This window comes from Uloborus diversus, chromosome 2 (assembly GCF_026930045.1).
Source record: "Uloborus diversus isolate 005 chromosome 2, Udiv.v.3.1, whole genome shotgun sequence".
NCBI classification, from domain to species: Eukaryota; Metazoa; Arthropoda; class Arachnida; order Araneae; family Uloboridae; genus Uloborus; species Uloborus diversus.
The window spans coordinates 153,741,390-153,764,505 of NC_072732.1; the positions used below are offsets into that span (position 1 = coordinate 153,741,390).

General features: G+C 33.0%; 1 protein-coding gene across 1 annotated transcript in view; it reads left to right on the forward strand.

Annotated features, from left to right (window-relative positions):
- Nucleotides 1-5,052: 5,052 nt before the first annotated feature.
- LOC129216093 (exportin-2-like) overlaps nt 5,053-23,116 on the forward strand; it is a 126,236-nt gene continuing 108,172 nt past the window's right edge. The window contains exons 1-4 of the mRNA XM_054850243.1: nt 5,053-5,140; nt 7,894-7,979; nt 15,846-15,991; nt 22,396-22,497. Of these exons, the coding sequence (XP_054706218.1) occupies nt 7,895-7,979; nt 15,846-15,991; nt 22,396-22,497 (333 nt within the window). The 5' untranslated portion in view covers nt 5,053-5,140; nt 7,894. The remainder of the gene's footprint in view (nt 5,141-7,893; nt 7,980-15,845; nt 15,992-22,395; nt 22,498-23,116) is intronic.

Consider the following 23,116-nt stretch of genomic DNA (forward strand, 5'->3'; position numbering starts at 1 on the left):
TTTTTGAAATAAACAAAAATCATTTTTCTGCTATAAATGGGGCAAACCTAACCTGGTTAGTTTTTAATGGTGTGATCTGCTTGATAGCTCTGCAATGCCAATCTCTTCTTCAGAACATAGGAAAATGTAAATTTACCTTGTCACCTTGTCTAATAATCGCATAAACTCTGAAATTGAAGTAAAGCACAGTGTTTTACTGTTTAGACACAAACTTGCTATGAAAATAAGTAGGCATGTGTTGAAATTTTCGGAACACGCTTGCCAATCAATGCCAGGAAATAAAAACTACCCGAAAATAAAATATTTTGGAGTTAAATGCAATGCCTTCAGTGCAAAGAAATTAAGTTACTCGCCAGAAATGGCTATTTTGTCCGATTAAATGAAACTAATTAAATGATCCCATAAAAAATAAAAAGAAGTGATAAGTTTCCACCTTTTTTATGGAGATACACAAATTTACTATCAAAAATAAATGTTTCAATGCAAGTCATATATTATTCTTTCTTTATGAACCACAATTTTCAGAACAAATTTTACACTTGTTCATTTTTTAAAAAGTATAAGTTATGTAAACTATTTTACTTTGCCCCACATTCCCCCATATTGCGAAATAACACTTCCTCATTCTTCAGGAGTTAATACTTAAAAAAATTAAATATTGGTTCTTTAAAAATTCCAAATAAAAAACTAATGAAAACACATTTAAAAATTAAGAACGGTAATTTTTATTATTGTTATTTTATTTATTTATATTTTGTACATTACAAATAAAAATTAAGATATTACTTTATATCATTAAAAATAAAGTATGTTCTTTTATCCCAATCAAAAAACGACTGAAAATACTTTTGGAAAATATCGAACAGAAAATATATTTTTTACACTTGTATGTTAATCACGCCCGTGATTTCTAATCCTCCCATAAATTTTCTCGGATCCGGCGGGGGGTGGGGGGGATAATAAAATAGTTCAATAATCATGCCCTTTTCCGTTTGTTATAAGATAAGGAATTCCTGTTGTTAAGACAGCGAAATACGGATAACAACTTCTGCCGCAAACATGGGAGAAAAAAAAGGCGGAGCTAAAATGACGTCACTTCCTTGGATCCTTCAGCCGAAGGAGACGTACCGTCCACCTGCATCAAAGTGTTGTATAATGTTTCTTATAATTCGGAACTCCAGCGCTCGAATACGCTACCTTGCGGTGATTTACAAAACTGCCGATGGAACTAAAACATTGCCACGTTGCGTTCCACGTGTGTCTGTTGACGTAAACACAGGCAGTTTGTTCTGAGTATTTATTAACGCAATCGATGTGTCTTAGTTTGCTTTCAGCTACAGAAATTAATTCGTCCCTTAGTAGTATTCTCGAGCTTCTCAAAATAATGTTAGTTTTTCTTATTTCTTTCAAAAAGGTATTAAATGGTGGAAGTGTAAACAAGAAAACTCTGGATTCGGAACTCCAGCGCTCGAATACGCTACCTTGCGGTGATTTATAAAACTGCGAATGCAACTAAAACATTGCCACGTTGCGCTCCACATGTATCTGTTGACGTAAACGCGGTCAGTTTGTTCTGAGTAACGCATTCAACATGTCTAAGAACGCCTTCAACAACAAAAATTAATTCTTCCCTTAGTAGTATTCTCGAACTTCTCAAAATAATGTTAGTTTTCCTTACTTCTTTCAAAAAAGTATTAAATGGTGGGAGCGTAAACAAGAAAACTCTGGATTAGCAAAATTGGATAACGTTGTACCAGGTAAAATTTTTTATTGTTTTGTATGAATTTGTAAGAATATGAGTTTTTTTAATCTTAAATTAATTTAACTAATCATATTTTACAGCAGCATTTAGTTGGAATGGACAGTATGCAAAATATTTTCTTGAATTTATTATCGTAGAACAAAATGAAAAATGTTTAACCGAGAAAGAATTTACTTTATTCCTTTTATTCTCAGCTGAAAGGTTTCGCCAAATTTGTTTAGGGTTATAGTTTTGGAATTGTGCGAGCAAAGTAGCCTTGGCGAGATTTCGCGTTTTTAGTTAAACCATTTTTAATTTTTATCATAGGTGGAATAAAATGATAGTAAGATTACAGAATTCGATAAGTAAAAAGAAATAATGGTCAATCAACTGAAAAGAAAACTACCACCATGTATAAACTGTGAGTACACATTTTATTTATTTTGTTCTGAGTGAATTTGAATAAATATCAGTTTTTCAATTCGATGAAGAAAAAAAAACGAACTTAACAACATTGACTGGACATTTTTCCTTAACCTAATTCCACATAAATGATTTAAATAACCTTTGTTACTACAGTATCTTACTGAAATAGAAAGTATGCAAATAAATTTTCTTGAAAATATTTATCGCAGAACAGATTGAAAAATCCAGAAAGAACGTTAAGAATTTGAACAATAAAAAATAAAAGTTCGCCAAAAATCTGTTTATAAGGTTATGGTTTTAAAATTGTGTGAAAGAATAATGTATCTTGACAAGATTTCGCATATCAGGTAAATCATTTCCATGACGAATGAATTAAATGCATTATTTCTTTAGATATCCAATCATATAGTCATAGAAATAAATTATCTAGTGTTAAACGTTACTCTTGACAGTCTGCCACGTATGTGCACTATGTGACAAAAATGTCAACAAATGCCGGAAATGTCACGAAACTGAACTTAATATGTACTAATGTATAGAAAAAACGGTACAAAATGAAAATGCCGTTCGAAGCGAACCAAAAATTTATGAATTCCGAATTCAACATCGTGAAAATGGCTGCTTCAGAACAACTTACTGTGTGTTCTGCATTAATTGTTTAGACTCGGGGCCGGAGGGGCTCGGGTTCGATCCCCGCTGGTCGAAGACCCACCGTCGTCATTAAAGGGGACTGGGCGACGTTAAATATGCTCGTGGTCTCAATGTCCTCCAAGTGAAACGATACCTCTGGGGGTGCTAGTACCAGGTAGCTATTAGCTCTTGGACTAGTTCTAAATTCTCATTAACTGTTCGATCCGGTGATGGTGCTGCCATCTATCGGTATATAAAATAATGGAGGCAAGGCACTAGTATGCAGACCTCGACATAAATACAGTTGTAGTCAGTTGTGACTCTTGAATAGAATAGAATAGAATTAATTGTTTACTTTCGTAATACTTTTTGGTTTCTAATCTCTTCCTATATGGGTCAGAATATCCACAAGATTTTGAAAATTAATTTAAAAAGAATAAAGCGAAAAATATCATACATACGAACAAAAATCACAACACTTTTAGCATTTTCTTCGTTACCACATGCGTTTGTTTAAGTTTTTAATTCCGCCATTAGACAGTGACTGCAGTGCCCCCTATAGTTCGTTGGAGTTGCGAATTAACAAAATTGGATAACGTTATACCAGGTAAAATTTTTTATTGTTTTGTATGAATTTGTAAGAATATGAGTTTTTTTAAATCTTAAATTAATTTAACTAATCATATTTTACAGCAGCATTTAGTTGGAATGGACAGTATGCAAAATATTTTCTTGAATTTATTATCGTAGAACAAAGGTTGCGTTCGACGAACCTCACCGGTCTGCCGGTAAGTAACCAGTTACTAACCGCGTCGTTCTATGATCAACCGGTTACTGCAGCGGTTATTATTCTAAGCAATTGATTGGTTGATTGCAGCACGTGATCATTAGTGTCACGTGATTGACTAACCGGTCGCTTTCGGTCGTGCTCGTCGGACGCACTCAAAATGAAAAATGTTTCACCGAGAAAGAATTTACTTTATTCCTTTTATTCTCAGCTGAAAGGTTTCGCCAAATTTTTTTAGGGTTATAGTTTTGGTATTGTGCGAGCAAAGTAGCCTTGGCGAGATTTCGCGTTGTTAGTTAAACCATTTTTAATTTTTATCATGAGTGGAATAAAATGATAGTAAGATTACAGAATTCGATAAGTAAAAAGAAATAATGGCCAATCAACTGAAAAGGAAACTACCACCATATATAAACTGTGAGTACACATTTTATTTATTTTGTTCTGAGTGAATTTGAATAAATATCAGTTTTTCAATTCGATGAAAAAAAAAAAAACGAACTTAACAACATTGACTGGACACTTTTCCTTAACCTAATTCCACATAAATGATTTAAATAACCTTTGTTACTACAGTATCCTACTGAAATAGACAGTATGCAAATAAATTTTCTTGAAAATATTTATCGCAGAACAGATTGAAAAATCCAGAAAGAACGTTAAGAATTTGAACAATAAAAAATAAAAGTTCGCCAAAAATCTGTTTATAGTGTTATGGTTTTAAAATTGTGTGAAAGAATAATGTATCTTGACAAGATTTCGCATATCAGGTAAATCATTTCCATGACGAATGAATTAAATGCATGATTTCTTTGGATGTCCAATCATATAGTCATAGAAATAAATTATCTAGTGTTAAGCTTTACTCTTGACAGTCTGCCACGTATGTGCACTATGTGACAAAAATGTCAACAAATGCCGGAAATGTCACGAAACTGAACTTAATATGTACTAATGTATAGAAAAAACGGTACAAAATGAAAATGCCGTTCAAAGCGAACCAAAAATTTATGAATTCCGAATTCAACATCGTGAAAATGGCTGCTTCAGAACAACTTACTGTGTGTTCTGCATTAATTGTTTACTTTCGTAATACTTTTTGGTTTCTAATCTCTTTCTATATGGGTCAGAATAACCAAAAGAATTTGAAAAATCTTTTCAAATGAATAAAGCGAAAAAATCATACATAACAACAAAAATCACAACACTTTTAGCATTTTCTTCGTTACCACATGCGTTTGTTTTAGTTTTTAAGTCGGCCATTAGACAGTGACTGCAGTGTCCCCTATATTTCGTTGGAGTTGCGAATAGGGATATTATAGAACTCTTTGTGGTTGATCATAGAACGCTGCGGTTAGTAACCGGTTAGTTACCGGTCGACCGGTTGAGTTCGTCGAAAGCCAAGCAGTACTTGAAATCCTTCCTTAACTTTAACCGCAACTAAAATTTCAATCGCGCAGTTCGCCGTGCTTAGTAAATTTATGATTAAAACGATGCTTTCAGTTGTACTCGTCTTCTAATTCTTACGTCATTTCTGTTGAAAATACATATTCTAGGTGTTTATTTTTATTTCTTTGGAAAAATTAGCATTGATGTATCACATAAAAATGTCATAAACTGTATGTTTAAGCTTTGTCTCATTGAATAAAAAAAACACCGGCTTTCTTTCTATTGTAATTCGAAGTTGCAATGCAAATCTCATTATTGGCAAATTTAACTTGTTGCAATAAGTTTGTCTTCATGCCTGACGAATAATACGCATTTTCTGTGTAGTGGTTGATATTTCGGAAAGTTTCTAACATTAAAAATGTTTGCTTATTATTCAACTGAAAATGCCGGTGGAAATTAAATGGGTAAACCTATCAAAGATTGGGGACATAACTTAATTTGCGAGCTTTGTGAATGAAATCGGTTTATGCTTGTTTAAATTCGTCTGTTTTTTTATGTTGAAAAAATATCTTGACAGAGAAATCAAGAATTTTTATCTGACCAAGGCTCAAATTTTGTTTACTGATAACAAACCTAAGTATTTTAGTATGATCATCATGCTGTCAAACTAAACCAATTAATATTTAAAGTCATGATAGTGTATTTATATATTGTTTCACGATATCAAGTTTGGGCTTCTTGTCAATGAATTGAGTTCTTACTGATGAATTTACAGTATAAAAGTTTAAACATACATTGTTGTCAATGTTTGTGCCAATTCTGCTTATCAGAACTGGTAATTCTTTAAAAATGATTTTTGACTACAGTAATTCACAGTTGAGTTTGTTGTCTTAATGGTTTTCTTATGTTTTCTTAATGGTTCGTATTCTTATTTTATTGATTTCGTTTTTTTTTTTTTTGTTTTTTTTTTTTTTTTTTGTTTCTTTTCTTTGAAAAGATCTTATGAATGTAAGTTCTTGACTGCTCTGGAAATAGATAATCTATTCCTTGCTTTTGTTTTCCTGGCCTTGTATAAACACAGTTAAAGTAAATAAATCAAAATATCCACAAAAAAGTATAAATATAATGTCCAAAAGGATTTTTGAAAGTAGTTTTTAATTTTTCAAGAATTGTGTATCATGAATGTAAAAAAATAGCATTTGCATTTGCAGTAGATTTCATTCATTCCAGCTTAAAAAAAATGAATTTGCTTAAAAAATTGCATATTTTTAAAAGTTGCAAAAAAATCTTTTTCTCACCTAGATCCAATTTTGTTTTCACACAAGAAGAGTCTCATCGTTGTTTTAAAAAAGAAAAACTTTCTCATTGTGTGCATTGTGTAAATTAGAATTAATGAAGTCTGGTGTTCAATAAAAATGAAATTCATTAAACATGGAGATCAAGAGTACCCATCCTCTGAAAAAACAATGGTATACCCTGAGCTGCTAACTTTTTAAAATCCAAAATTGTAGCAGCATTTTGCAGTGGGGGGGGGGGGGGGGGGTTGGATGCTGCAGATTTGAACAGTGATTAAGTCAACAGTATAAAGAACAAAAACAATTATAAATAACACATTTCAAGTATGATACAGAAAATATTAATACAGAATTTTAAAAATTTATATTCTTCACCGAATTTTTGGCGATTTTTTTTTCCTTTTTTGCGCAGAAGATTCAATGACTGGATCAGTGTTGCGATCTAAAAATCGGTCCATCTTTACACAATCGAAGAGCGAGTAATTTTTGGAACCGCTTTCATAGCATAGCTTAAAGCTGTAAATCGTAGAAACTATGATTTTTTTGTAGCAATTTACAGCTCTGGGTATACCTCTTCAATTGTCACACAGCTTCCTTCTAAAGAGACCCAGTAAAACATACCCTTGAAAAGTCCAACCCTCTCTCTTTCCTTGTGGACATCCTTCCGAAATCTAGAAGATCTGAAATCCCAAACTTATCTGAAATATTTAAAATGAAAAAAAAAAAAAACTTTTTTTCAGTTTAAAAAGTTCAAAATTGTTAACGTCCGACAATTATTTGTTGAAAACACAGTACTTTCAGCTCAGCTTTATTTAAAAAACATTTTTTCGATTTTTTTATGTTCTGTTGTTAACATTTGTATTATTGTAGAAATAAGCATTTTGCCGTAACTGTGAAGCAATCTTTTAACATTCATTTTCGGTTCACGATAATTCCTTTTTGCTCCTTTTAAGTATGCAATATAAAATCTATTGAACACAAGAACAAAATTATTTGTAGTAAAATTATGATTTTTATTGCATCTATCGGCACGTATAGCATAATAATAAAACAATATACAATACTGCAAATTATTTTTCGACTTTTGTTTTGGCATGATGAAGTATACTTTCATTCAGGTTGATTAAAAATGAAATAAATTGTGTGAAACCAGGAAAAACGCGACAAATACTGCACAACATGAAAGTTTTCACTATTTTTTGTCAGAATCCAAAATCTGGAAAATTTTGAAATCTGAGAAGGTCCCGGTTCTGAGCATTCTAGATTTAGGGTCCTATATTGAAACTGCAAGTTTTCAAATTCTAAAAATTTATCCATAAGTGCTAAAAATAGGATATCAACTCTGATGAATTTATTTAAGGTAAGTAATGAATATAGAAATTTGTTTCAGTCTGTAAGCAGCACATTTAAAACTGCTGTTACATTTCGTTTTATAGTGGTTTATAACTTATATTGTAATCTACTTAAGCACATAACTCCTTTTTTCTGTAAAATATCTTATGGCAGGTGCTGTTAATTTAAATTTTTTTAAATTATTTTGAATTTAATTCATTAAATTCAATTAATTTCAAATCAAATGTTTGATGTAAAGAAATTTTCCCATTTTCTTTTTTTTTCTCTTTTAGCATGGAAGTTACTGACAATAATCTCAATACTCTTGTTGGCTACTTGCAACAAACTTTAAGTCCAGATCCTAGTATTCGTAGGCCTGGTAAGTTTTGTTTACTTTTAAATAATGTCATCTGTAAGTTATTCCTCTTAGCCAGAGTTGAGGCAAAATTACTGAGAGAAAAATATTTAGGACAGTGGAAGAGCTTGTGGGAAATTTCTCTTCCATGTCTTTTACTGTTCTACCATTAGGAAGCTTCACCGCAATGTCCGAAATTTTTAATATTTTTTTGAATTTTTGTTATTTATTGTCCTTTTTTCCTCCGTGGCACGATAGCCTTGTGTAGGCCCTGGCCTTGTCAAGAATCTACTTTGCTATCTATTGTACTTTAGCTTTATTGTGCAATATCTCATTTGGTTTGTGCTGAAAATTAAGGACGAAAGAAAAAAAAATTTCCCCTAATGTTAGTATGGTACCAAATCTAGTTTCTTCAAAGATCTCTTAATCTCATTTCTACAGGTACTGCCCTTTATTTTCCTATGGTAGCGTTTTTCTCATCAACAACACATTGTAATAATGTATTAGTATCAAGCGCCAATTTAAGGGAGGAACCGAAGGGTTACGATTTCTTCTTGAGATAGTCTTAAAGCTACTCGGATTTTAATATTTTCAATCTTAAATTTGGAAAGTAATCATAATGTTTGGTTTGGACCCCTCCCAAAATAAATTCCTATGTCATGACTATACTATCCCTAAAATTAGCCTTGCCAGATTTCTGAAGTGTTCAACCAGGACACTGGAATGCCCCTCTCCCCCCCCAGTGTCACAAGTATTCCAAAGGTTACACAACTGTGGCTGATTTTAGGTGTTTTATAAGGCAGTTTATTCTCAATAAATGGTTACTAATTATGAACTTAAAACAGGGACAGTAAAAAATGACTTAAGCAGTTAAAATTTGAACATTTCCTCTCTTAGATGTAAATTAGGGATGCACCAAGTACTTAGTAACTGTTGGATTCTCGGCCTACTAGGCCAATTTGCCGAGTACTCGGTACTCGGTCAAATTTTGATCAGATACTCGGCCGATACTGAGTAGTTGTAAAAAATTAAATATTGTTCAAGACAGATTTTATAATTAATAAATAAGTTCAATCACATAATATACTTCAATCATTTACAAGTCAGATTTAAACTTTGAGAATAATTTGTAAATTTGTTATACTTTCATGGTGTAAATATTTTAATGTTTTTTTTTTTTTATTTATTTATTTATTTTTTTTTTAATTTTTAAGATAAGATAAAATTTATTAACAAACAAAATACATAACAGTAAGCAAAATTAAAAATGTAAAGTTAAAAAAAAAAAAAACTTACAAATTATAAAACATAAATTACAAACTTCATAACAAAATATTAAGAAAATCTTGACTATAGTTCAACACGAGTTAGTATTAAATTCAACACTAAAAAGCGCCAAAGGCACTGTCCGCAGTGTTTTTTAATTGGTAAAGTCCCCAAAGCTTGTCCCCAAAGTTAATAAGTTAATAAAAGTAATTAATAAGAAATTGGGCAAAAAAGGTAAGTACAGAAAATATGAAATTTTTATATTATTAAATGAATTTTTGTTACAAACAAAAGTTATAAATCGAAAAATAAAAGCAAATAAAACGTTGAAAGCACAAATGTGTTTGAACACTGCAGACATGTGTTTTGGCATTACAAGGAATGCCTTTCTCAATGCACATGGATTTAAAGACATCCGACAAAAGTCGGATTTTCATGTTGGATGTCTTTACATTTATTAACTCGCATTTTATGCACTGAAAAACAATTTCCTTGTAACACAGAAAGATGCGTAGTGTTCCTGCACATTTGTGCTTTTAATGTTGTTTTTTTTTACTTTTAAAAGTTATTTATGTTTTGCGGACCAGAACTAGAAGAACTAGAATAGATTGATATGATTTGTTTTAATTCCAACTTGATTAATCATACCTTTTATTTATTTGTTTATTTTTAATTTTAAAAACAACTTTTTTTGTAAAATTTTTAGCACAAAATCTTTTAAATAATGCATAATTAAATTTTAGCTGGAATTTTGTTTTAAAAATTATTATACAGAAATGAAGGTCAAAACTACTATTGCAATGAGTTCAAAAATCATCACGTGTGTGTCGGTGGTTCTTCTTAAAACATAATTGGTACTCGGTACTCGACCGAGTAGTGAAAGGCCAAGTACTCAGTACTCGGCTAAAGTGCTACTCAGTATGTCTCTAATGTAAGTATTTTCAATTTATTTTAGTTGAAAAAAGCACTTTGAATGAGGAATAAGAAATTGAATTATATTTATATATTTTTAGGACTTCGTTAGACAGTCCTTTTGGTTTTAATCTTGTAAAAATTTTCACAAGCAAATCCGCTACTAATTTTACAAGTCAATGTTACAAATGATAAAAAAATTATCTTAAATAATCCTTCACAGTTACAGGGTTCGCGTTTACGCGCTATAGCGGGTTTTTTACGCAAATTCGCGGGAAAGGGACGCAACTTCCGCGAAAAATCGGGTCCCAGGGACCCAGAAAACCCAAAAGATAAGAACCAGAAAAAAAATGGGAGAAAATGCTAAAGATCTATTTAGTAAATGCTTTTAAGCTTCAAAATGACCAGGAGAATCAACAGAAAGGGACTAAAATGACCCTATCTGTTTATCAGCTATTCAAACACACCCCAATTGTGGATCAGTCAATGGAATTTTAGTGATAAGACTGGAGCTTACAGTGACCTCCTGGGCAGAGCTCAGGGAGCAAGTTCACAAATAGCCCACTGTACTGTATTCTAAGAATAAGTTTTCCCTCAACTTTTGTCTTGAGGAAATTCCTAAAAACAGAAATGAAGACTAAAAATGAGAGAGGTTTTCAATGCAATCTTCAGGATTAATACAAGACAATTGTACAGTAAAAATATTGCAATTTGGTATTCATGTAACCAGAATTACTTTTGAAAATCATCATTTTGCATCCCCAATAAAAAGAGGGGAGAAAAAAATGGCGAATATTTTCCAGATTGCGCTAAACACAAAGAGTTCGGAACTTTACATTTTTCTTGTTAAATTGCTTATGAATACTTGAATTTTATACAAAAGCACTTTAACCTTGTTCTTTTCCTAATAATTCATCTCTTTCTGATGGGTTAGTTTTATTTGGACTTGCAAAAGTCGGGTATTAATCGATCGCGCCATTTTCAAAATGGCGCGATTTTAAAAATAGAACAAAAATCAAAACAGATACTTTGAACAAGTCAAAATAAAGTCAAATATACTGATTTAAGATTGCAAATGAGCAATTTTCACACTCATATGAGAAAATGTTTCGTTTTTGCGATCGCGATTTTTGCGTTGGGTTCATTCGCTTGCGATTTATTATTATTATTATGTAATTGCCAATGATAATTGGGAAGGGGGGGGGGGGGGGTCTTTGCTTTTTTCACTAAGAAAAATTGCCAGGAAAACAAAAGTTAAGGGAGTGCTTTTTGCTTGATCAATCAGAGGCACTTGTTTTATATTTTATGGTAAAACCCATTTTTAAAGTAAATTTTGAGTTAATCTCATTGTAACTGACCAAATAGTTTCTCACATAACTGAGTCTTGCAAGTGTATTATTTGAAAATAATTTTACAATGATAAAATCACAAAAGAATTAGGGCAAAAATAACCAATTTATTTTATTTCATGCCTCCCCCCCCCCCAAGTATAAATATTTTTATATTATTCATTTACGCACTAAGATTTTCTGTTTAAAATTTAAGGGACTCATTTTTTCCACCAAAGGACCCAAATCTATTTCATTAATGGGTCCCTGGGACCCAGGTTACGGATAGTTGAGCGCGAACACTGCAGTTAATTACTTTTAGATCTTTTTGGTCATTTGTGATCAAATTTATCTTTTCTGGGACGTGAAGTAAACCGGCCACGACACCAAGATTTTGCCTGAAAACCGGTACTGTCCTGGTCAAACCGGGATGTCTAACAAACCTACCTAAAAGCATTAAAATTATTTTATCATAAATTTATATTAGTAGGACTAGCTGACCCAGCCACGCGTTGCTGTGGCAAAGAAGTTGGATTAAAATAAAATTTTACTCATTATTTTGATAGAATCAAATAAATATTTTTAATGGAGTTTAAAATGTACAAACGATTCATAAATGTTCCTGGAAAATTATGGGCAGCTGATTTGGCCAATGTTTGCCAGGAACATGTCATGCCAAAACCCGGAAAGTTTTCCGATAAAAGTTAATAACCTTCCTGAAATTATCTCGGAAACCTCTTTAAAAATTCGAAGATCTTCCTGTTTGAAGTTAGTCGTGTTTCTGGAACTTTAGTGTAAACTTAGGAAGGAATAAAAAAAAAGCTTAGCACCTTTCTGATTTATTAAGGAACTTCTATAAGCAGTAATGCAAACATAGCCAAAGCTTAGCCAGAACTGCAAGCAAGTATAGAAAATTTTTACTCAGTAACGTTTCGGATTTTTTTATTATTTTTTTTTACAGTGCAGGCTGAAGAAAGTACTTATTGAATTCAGTAAGTACTAACTAAATTTTCTATGGAAAAAGCACTATACTTACGCTTAGTAAAATTTGTAAGTATGACCAAAAAAAAAAAGCAAAAATAACTTGAAAGTGATAGTAAATATCGAAACTGATTGTAAAATAACCGAATGTAAAAACTAAGCGTAAACCACCAACGCTTTTAGATTCTACACAACATTTTATTCACGTCTGCTTTCTCTATAGTTTGTAATCAATAACTTCTTTGCAAAATACACTAACTAAATTAAAAACATAATAATTAAATTTTTTCAATAAAGTAGATAACATTGACTTCGAACTATTGTTTCTATTATTTGAAAACTGAAAACTGTCTAAGCACTAAGTTGTGCACAATGTTCTTGCTTAACCAGTCTTTTGCTAATACGAAAAGTATGATAACTTTCCACTTGTGAGTAGGTGATATATGGTTGCCCATGAGAGAAATATTTATGTTTCAAGTCCAAACCGAAAGAAGACATTGTTTGTTCTTGTTATCTATTTATGGTCTTTGCAAAAGCTAAACGAATCAAAAATTGAAGCCTTTCAAATGTGTTTGAAAATTATGGCGCTATTAATGGATTACGTGGCAACACAAACATTTCTCCTTTAAACTTTATCGTCAAAATTGTTGAATTTTGATGAAGAAACGTGTACCGTTGCAAAATTTAGGTGGGGTTAAATTGCGAAAAAGAATAAATTGTTGAGCCAATTTTCAACCGGAAATCGTGTAGTCGCATTCCTGGTGTATCCAGGGAATTTAAAAATTCAGTTGGAATGTTTACTGCTTTGTTTTCATCGACAACTGTATAGACTTGTTCAGCATCAAAGGGGAGCTTTTTTTTCCTGCCGTCAGTAATGGCTCATTATTCGCAATAATTGTAGCTAAGACAGCGTCATTGCTCTGTTGTTATACGTTGAAAATCAGTGTTAACTATGTCGGTGGCCCAACTGTCAGGTGACGGCATATCATAATAACTAAGTGGCAAATTTGAAATTGAAGCGCAAAAACCTTCAGTTAAAACTAAAACTTCATATTTATCTCTGGTGTAAAATCTGGATTTTAATATTTGTGTGTTTGGTAAACTTTATGAAATACGTCTTCAAACGTGAAAGTTATATAGTTTCTCTTTAAAAAATGACGATTGTGTTGGATAGAATGTCGTCAAATCTGTTTTAAACAGTTGACGAATACTGTTTCTCCTTACGTCAAACCTGCATTAGAAAGTGTCAACTCCCAATGACTTTGTGCGACCAATAAATACAATTTGTGACATGCATAGGGATATGTATTTGACAGTCTACAACTGACGATCCACAAATACTCCTGTCTGTTCGAAAATGTTTACCGAAACCAAAACTGCTACAAAACCAGCGCGATTACAGAGGCAATTATGATTTTAAAAAAATTAAATTTATCTGGAAATAGGACTCTCAATTAGTTCACTTTTCGTCTCAAAGGCAGTGTAGAAAATGTCTGTCTATTCGTTGTACTGTATATTTTGATACAGTTCAATTTCACCGTTTCCAATACCCAGCAATTGCTTAGAAAATACTTCAGGGATTAGATTATTTTGCGTTTATACTCGCATGTTCATGGCCAATCGCATTATCTCGACATTACGCTATAAAAACGATTGTTTTAAACATGCGTTGATTTCATCGGAATAACTGGTAATGTCTGCCGGAAGTCCCCAGACAGTATTCAGACAATTTCGCCTAAAAGTTTATCGTTGCCGTTCAAATCTTGCACAATCTTATGATGTGCTTCGAATGAATGCTTTTACTCATGAGCCATAGTACACTTATCCGAAATTTTATTTTCACTCCTCTCTTGCAACACTACAGCCATTCCACGTTTTTTTTCTTCTTAAATGTTACACATTGCGTTTTGTTTGTTATAAATATCTAATAGGCAACTTTAAAGCTGAATGTGCTGTTCGTCTACCATCTAAAAAAAGTAGCAGCAATGCCTGACGAAGCAATTGTCACTGCAATTTTCTGTTGCGAACGTATCTTTGCAATAATTAATGGCATTAAAAGTTTCTTGGGGAATAAAATAAAGAAAATAATTGTTTTCCGCCTAAATTCATTAAACTTCCTGAAATTAACCTGGAATATTTTTGAAGAATTTAGTAGTCTCCTTTGTTAAAGGAAGTTATGATTCTAGCACCTTCAGAGAAGTCTAACTCAGGTTTAATATAATAACCTGGAACCTTCCTGCTTTTCAAAGAAAGCTCTCAAAGCATTAATGCACACATTGCCAACGCGAAGACAGATCTCCAGCAAGTACCTCGAATGCAACTCTTGCAAAGCTTCGTCATCCAGATGTCTTTTCGCGCACATTGGGCGTTGAGTCAATCTGGACGAACCGTAGTCGCTTCGAAACCGATACACGTATTTAATACGTTTAGTTAATCTTGATACTGGTGGAGAAAAATATTTTTCACAACGGTGTGAAATCTGCAATTTGTAGCAATTCAAGGAAACGTTTTGAAAAATATTGTTGATTTTCTCAGGAAGTGAATAATAACCTGTAATATCCCGAAACGTTATATGGAAATTCTAAGCAACATTTCTGAGTTTTTTTATCATGGTGTTTTTAGCAGTAAGTCATACGATGTTAGAGTTTTATCGATTAATTAACTTACACCGCCATCTATTAAGAAGTTTTAGAACTAAACAATTAATTCACACTATTATTGCATAATTAATATGAAATTTGCAATAAAAAATTATAAAAACTATCCTATCTTTTAAGTTGGACCAAATTACAGATGCGTATGAAATTTGATAAAAATCGGTTCAGCAGTTTCGGAGTTTACCCCGAACAAACATCGTGACACGAGATTTTTATATATATAGATTACTTTCCCATAAATTTTTAGTTGTAAAATTATTATAATTATAACCTCATTATTGAACATGAAATTGAACACGCTTAAAAGAAATTACTGTGATCCTTGTTATATTGTATTTAGACGTAACACTATTTATTTCTTTTCGGATAAAACAGATTAATTTTAAACTTTCCTTTGCGTTCGTGGTGATGAGACTCAACCGTAATATAAAAGTTGTTGATTAAAATTTTTACTGTTCTTTCCATTTATATATATTGTTTTGTATCAGTCCTTTAAAGACTGAAACAGTGTGTTGCTGTGTATGGAAATATTTAATTTTCAGCTTGAATAATAACCTTTCTTCATAATAATGTTGTTCTGAGGTGAAGTTAAATATGAAATTCTAAGTGTTAAAATTATAAGAACAATTTACTGTATTTTTCTTGTGATTGTAATGTTTTAAGATTTCTATTGATGTGGGCAAACATTTTGGCAACTAGGTTAAATGTTGCTTCTTACTGATTTGTTCTTTTTTTGTTCATTTTAGCGGAGAAGTTTTTAGAATCAGTTGAAGGTAATCAGAATTATCCCATCCTTTTGTTATCTTTGTTAGAAAAAGCAGATGTTGATATAACTATCAAAGTCTCTAGTGCTGTAACATTCAAGAACTATATAAAAAGAAATTGGAGAATCGTGAGTGTTTTACATTTTTTTTCCATTATTTATTGCTATACTTTTTATATTTGTTTCAAAATATTTCAAGTGCAGTAAACCATGTTATGATTTTGGAACATGTTTTGTACTTGTAAAACTAAGTCAAATCTTGTATAAAATAACTGAGCATTTAATTTACCAACTTAATTATCTCGTAATAATAGTGTGATGCCAAACTAATGTGGACATTCACAAAATTTTATGATTTAATAAAACAGTGATTATTTTCGTTTCAAAAATCTTAACAGTTTAGCATATTTTACTTTGATTATGTGCCAGATATATTGAGCTGAGGAAATACATTAAAAAAATAAATGAATAAATGGGTGAAAAAATTTAATAAAGAATTAATAGAGTACTAAGTCAACCGAGCTTCCCCCAGGACTAAAAAAGGGCCGGGTGCTGTTTTTTAAGAAAAGGGCATTTTTTCAAAACTAAAAGGCATGTTATCGCTTCAAAGTATTTGTGGATATAGTCATAGGATTTGTACTGTTATTTCTGGGTTCAAATTTCTTACTGTCGCAATAAAAACTTGGAAACATTCATGAATTACTTCCAAGGACAATTGAATAGTTTATAATCATTTAAAAAAATTATTATAACTAAATCTTTCAGCTGTTACTAGCTGTAACTTAAACTTCTAAATCCAAAAGTAATAATTGCTCTTGGAGTAACCACCTGCCATTATAAACAAAAATCAATTAACAGCGCCAGTTTGAAAGCACTTGGTATTTATTTTTAATAATTTATTATTATTGGTATTTATTTTCATTTGTTTTCAATGGAAATGTCCAAAAGCATCTACATTTGGCTTTTACATGCTGAATTCTTTGTGTTTTTTTGATGCCATGTGTCGTATAAAGTATCAGCGTTTCGCTGTAAATCTGCAGCAATCTTTTAGCATCTGCTTTCGGTTTTCAATCTTTTGTATTATTTTTTCAGTACTACACAATATGAAGTATATTGAGCAAAAATAAACATATTTTTTGGACCAAAAAATGCTCAGTTTTAAGCATAGCACGGTATAAAGCATAATAATAAAACAGAACGTATTATCCACAACTTATGCACAAAAGCAATTGTTTCAGCAAATAATTGCAATTTTGGTTATTATAGACTGAATTATAAAATTAATTTGCAGCGCGTAAAAGAAAGGGAAAAAAATTGGAAAAAAATGATGCGGGTTTCGAATGTTAGCGGATTTCCGGTCAGTTGATTTGTGGTGCTCTGCTGCACCTGCTTAATTCTAATTAAAAATGTAAAAGCTCAGTTAAAATCTTGAATTTGAGTGGAAAATTATAAAATGCAGGGCTAACTTAACGTTTATCTGGCTGGAAGAAAAGAGTTAGAACTATCTTAAAACACATATCTATTGGACAAAAAAAAAACCTTCCCTTTTCATGAAGTGATGAGGAAGGATGACAGCCAGTATTCTTCGCTGGAAACTAGTGTAGCCCCCCCCTCCCATTATTGAATAAGAGAGGATGCAAACCCTGAGGCAAGGAGTAAGGAAGTGATTCTGAGAATTCAGCAGTGGCTTATCAGTAGTGTTCCCAAAGTGAAAGGTCCTTGGAAGAACATAGTTTAGTCTCTACAATGCCCAGGCCACTTTTTATCCTTTGTGGTAAGTGATAATGGATGGCATGCTTTTCTTCTCGGTCAGCTCAATGGCAATCTAAGTTGGAAGGAAAGGGGGGGGAGGGGGCGGATATTCCCTATTTTTACTTAGAAGAAAGATATTTTAGGAAAACAAGTGGAAGGGACACTGGCTCCCTTCCTTTTCCTAATAAGAATCTTAAATCAAAAGGGTGCCAGTTCATGAACAAAAAGGCAATCAGGGCACCGTTTTACCATTAAAATGGCAAGCTGGGCACGTTCTAAGAATCAGGGCAATATGGCCGCATCGCCCTCCCACCCAAGCCTGGGGGAGGATCTGATGTCAATATTTGATCATGTTTCCTTTGGCCTCTGAGAAGGCTTTAAATTATCTGGACATGCTATCTGTACCTAGTTTTGTACATTTATTCAATCTAAGAATTGGGGTACATTCAGGGCCGGATTTGGACGTGTGGAGGCCCCTAATCAGGGTTCAAAAAGATCATCATATTTTCAAAAATATCCGATACTTTGATATATATCCCAATATTTTGATATATATGTATGTATCCGATATTTTCGACCCGTGAAAGTTAGGACATTTTGTAAAAATTTTATTGTGGGTGCCCCTTTGTTGTGGAGGCCCCAAGGCAGTAGCCCCGTCTGCCCTCCCCTAAATCCGGCCCTGGGTACATTGCATTTATTAGATTTTTGATTACATGTTGCTTTGTTGTATTATTTTCTATGGAAATTTGGTGCTTTAAAACTTCTTATAATATTGTAGTTGACCCTATGTCATGAAAATTACCTGGTAAGTGCAAAACTCAGATGTTACTATCTTCTAAAAGTTTTTAAATTCTTCTTGCTTCATGGAAGGTCCCAAAATCTTGCATAGAAACGAAGTATTTGCCGTTTGGGGATTCATTCTCAAGGCTGTGTTATTAGACTTTAGCAATATTTCTACATTTAGCTCTCTGTTTACCGACACTCTATTTAACGACGGCTTTTCACGGTCCTATATGGTACACTATAGTGTTAGCTAGGGCTGGGCGATACATCGATACATCGCAAAACACCGGTGTCAAGCAATCATCGCCACGCCGGTGTTTATATTTACTGTTCTTCCGATACACCGCGATTCCCGGTGAAACGCGATGTATCACGATACATCGTGATGCGCCGCGATGTTTCCAACGGCATCAGAACGTCTGAGCGAACCACGATGCTTGCGAAAGACCGCATTCGTTGAAACACCGCGATGCGTCGGAAGGAAGAACGGCCTCATAATGATTCGGCGAGATTGCGCACGCTCGGGGCCTTCGCGATTCTCCCCGGCTCGCTGATACACCGCGATGCATCACGATGCGTCGGAAGAACTGCCTTCGCAGATACATCGCGAATGACTCGGCGAGACTACTCGCTGATACACCGCGATGCATCACGATGCATCGGAAAAACTGCCTTCGCAGATACATCGCAGATGACTCGGCGAGACTACTCGCTGATACACCGCGATGCGTTGAAAGAACTGCCTTTGAGAATACATCGCGGCTTATGATGACTCGGTGACTGAAGTCGAAGCATCGCTTCTCGCAGCCAATGGCGAAGCATCGTGATATTATGTCGATGGCAGGACCGTAGACAGGGTGGGGACCGTCGGGACAAATACCCCCCGAAATTCTAGGACACAAACTTTTTAGTCCTTCCCTTTTTTTAGTTTTTCCTTCTCCACTCAAAAGAAAAAAGAAAAGAAACAACCAAGACTCTGAATCCTCTAATCAAAACGTTTCCCCTTCACCTTGACCTTGCTACTTCTTTCTTTAAGTCAAACCCCTTCTCTGACCCCCCCCCCCCCCGCACAAAAAATGCGCAGTGGACTGGGGTCATTGTTTAAATGGGGAATGTCTTCCAAAATATAAAATTAAAATGAATCTTCTGTGTTTTTATGTGGCTCATGCTTTTGCAGACCTTGCGCCTTACCCCACCCCCTCCCCCTTGGTGGACACCCTTGATTTAATGAAAAGAAAATACATCGAAATATCGCGATGTATCGGAATATCGCGATGTTTACTCGCGATATATCGCGATGTTAAAATCTGCAACATCGCCCAGCACTAGTGTTAACAGGGGTCTGTCCAGAATTTTTCACAGGGTCCGTTTTTTGTGAAAAATCAATTTTTTTTGTGAAAAATTAATTACTTTTGTAAAAAATCAAATTTTGCAAAAAAAAAAAAAAAAAAAATTGTAAAAACGAAATTTTTTAATTTTGAGATGGTGCAAACTGCATCATTGACACTTAATGTTGAGTGTTTTCCCTCTTTTCTGTTGAGAATATCCTTCTTGAGTGTTTTTCGAGTATTGGGGTATGGGAGGGCGGCATCGCTGTCTGGGAGATGGGCACCCCTCAAGTATCAATATTTATTTACCATTCTACATTATGTTAAATTATACTAGAAATGTGTTTGTATAGTATTTAAAATAATTGCAATAAAGAAATTCAGGCAGGGGTTCAGCATTTAACTTTTTAAGCCAAGACATTGTTAAAAAGCACAGAATTTCGTTTAAAACTCATAAACTCCATGATTTTTACAAAAATAAATTTTTTTTAAATTGTTTACCTCTTAACAAAGCGTACAAAACATCAAAAATTCGAAAAATCAGATTCCCATAGTGGATGCAAAGAGATCGCAATCCTCAAACTGAAAACATCAAAAGTATAAAATCGGCTGGTAAAATAAATATTTCTGATAAAATTATTTTAGAATTGCACTTTAGAGTCCTATGATAAACATATCATTAATGTTTGGACACAGTTGAATAAAAAACAATAAATAAAACAAAAAATGAATCATCGATTCAGCTTTTAAATTTTTGACTCCTAAAAGAAAATTGAATTCTGCTTTAAAAACTTAAAATAAGCATTGTTATAAAAATAAAGAGACTTTTCATTTATTTACATCCTAATAAAGCGAAGTTAGCTTAAAAAAAAGAATAAAGTAAGATTTTCATATCGAATGTAAAAAGATAGCGCTTTTCAAAATGTAGGAATCTAAAAAAAAACGATAAATAAAAGAGTTTATTTAAAATTAATTATCCTTTTTAGCATCAAAAAATCAAACCCATATAACTTCCTTCCAAAATAACAATTAAACATCGCCCGCCAGACGCTAAGTGGCGATAAAGAGTTTAAACATCGCACCTGCCAGACGCTAAGTGGCGATAAGTTTAAAGTTGGTAACCCTATCTGAAGCGATCACATTCCCCCCTCCCCCCTCCCATTCCTACTATCCTTGGCAGTTCTAAGTTCATTTCGCGACTTTTTCAGAGAAGTCTGCAACAACACCACTACATAAAACAAACAAGCATTATATTTATTGGCCTTAGTAGTTATTTTTCGCTTGCAGGATCCAGGAGCACTGCAAGAGCGCCCTTTTTTTTTTCTTTTGCAAAATTAGCAGATTTTGTATAAGTTGATATCTCTAATTTAACTTGAAAAAAGGTTCCAAACATTATCGTTGGAAATATTCAGCGTTATTTTGATTTGAGATTTGTTCTTCCAATAAACAATTTGTGAAAGATCCGTTTTTGTTTATCAGAATTTTGTGAAAGGTCCGTTTTGATTGGTCGGGATTTTGTGAAAGGTCCGTTTTTGTTGATCGGATTTTTGTGAAAGGTCCGTTAACGGACCCAAATTTCCTCTGGCCAGACCCCTGGTTAAAAGTATTCTATTTAAGAACGCTTTCTTAAGGACGATTTTTTGTGGTCCTTTGAAAGTCGTTAAAAAGAGAGCCAACTGTATGTATTGGTCTTGCCTCACTGTTTTTTTACACAATATGAAGGTATCCAACTCCTTTAGGACTGATTAGAGAGCATGATATTGCTTTGATTGGATGTTTTACATTTTCTAGATTTCAATCAGAACACTTTTCTCTGGTAGCCGTTACATAAAAGTACTTGTATCTGCCTCAAATGTGGACACTTTTAAATATTTAAAAAATTTTCATAAAATAGTGACCATAAAAAGTTCTGCTGAACATTTTGTTTGAAAAATTTGCAAATAATTTGGACGTCAAACCTTTGTTTCAGAAAATGGTACTCGGATAGAAACCAAGGAAAAAATATTGTCGCGATCAAGTGAAAATAGTCTCCAGATCGACTGGTCAATTGCGATCGACAGGTTGCGGACCACCGCTTTAGAGCATAGGCAAGCTGTGTTTTTTCCATTGCTGGACAATGTTTCTTCTGTCATCCATTTTTGTATGGTTCTTTTCAAAATAGCAATTCAAGCCTTTTTGTTCAAATTGATTAGTATTGTAGCTCATTTTTTTTTTCATTTTGTAAAGAAATATTTTCAATTATCTTTCCAAAACATGGTGCTGTAATGCTTTTCCTGTCACAAATCCCTTTTTGTTTTGTAGAAATTGTGAAATGTGTATCCAAATTAAGTTAATTTTCTAAGTTAATTCAGAAACACCTGAAAATTTTGCCATCTTCCTTTTGGACTGATCTGTGAGCTATAGAACCATTTGTGTCTTGGATGTATCCTGTGAAGGAAGATCTGTACCTCAACCCATAAAAGTTGAGCACTAAAATGAAAATATTCTGAGGGAGGGGGGATATTTGCATGGAAACACACAATATGTATCAGCAATATGTTTTCCAGTACACACACAATATTAAAAAAAAATCTTTTCTCTGATTTCGGTCTTTCGCCTTACGTGCATGCGTTTGTGTGTGTCTGTGTGTGTGTAATAATATTTATAAATTTCGTGTTTAACTTTTCTTAGGCTGAAGATGAAATCAATAAAGTTCATGATTCAGATAGAGAAACAATCAAACGCCTCATAGTGGGGTTGATGTTGAGAAGTCCTGAACAGATTCAGAGGCAGGTGTGTGAAAATTAGTTTTTTTTTAAATCCATTGTTTTAAAGTAACTTTTTCTGTTGTTTATTTCCCCCTTCCTGATTGCATTTCTAGGTACAACAGTTTAAAAGTAATTTTTTTGCTGGTCAAAATAGAAGCCAGTAACCTACACTGTTGTGATCTTGCTGATGAGACTCCTTCTCACCTCTAGAATAATTCAAAATAATCAAAATTATTTTTAAAATGTTCATCTTGTGATCATAAATTTTTCATCTTGAACCCATAGCTCAAGTTATATTGCAATTCCCTTTTTACAGTATCTCTGCTTTGTCATTGCGAAATACAACTGTCTCGTAAGTAAAGAAACTGGAAAGTATCCCTTTTAAAACAATAAGTAAAGTCTTTAAAGTAAAGGACTTTGGATGTAGCTGAAAGTTTTAAATTCTCCAATTGCTCAAGGTTTTATTTTATGAAATCTTGCATCACCATGGTAATATATTGGGAAAAATATTTCCTGGTAGTTAAAAATTATTTATTTAAAAATAGTAGGAATTAGAATTATACAATTGCTGCAATTTTTGTTTGTCAAACTTTGCATTTATTTAAGCATATCATTTTTTATAGCAATTTTTTTTAACTGCAAAA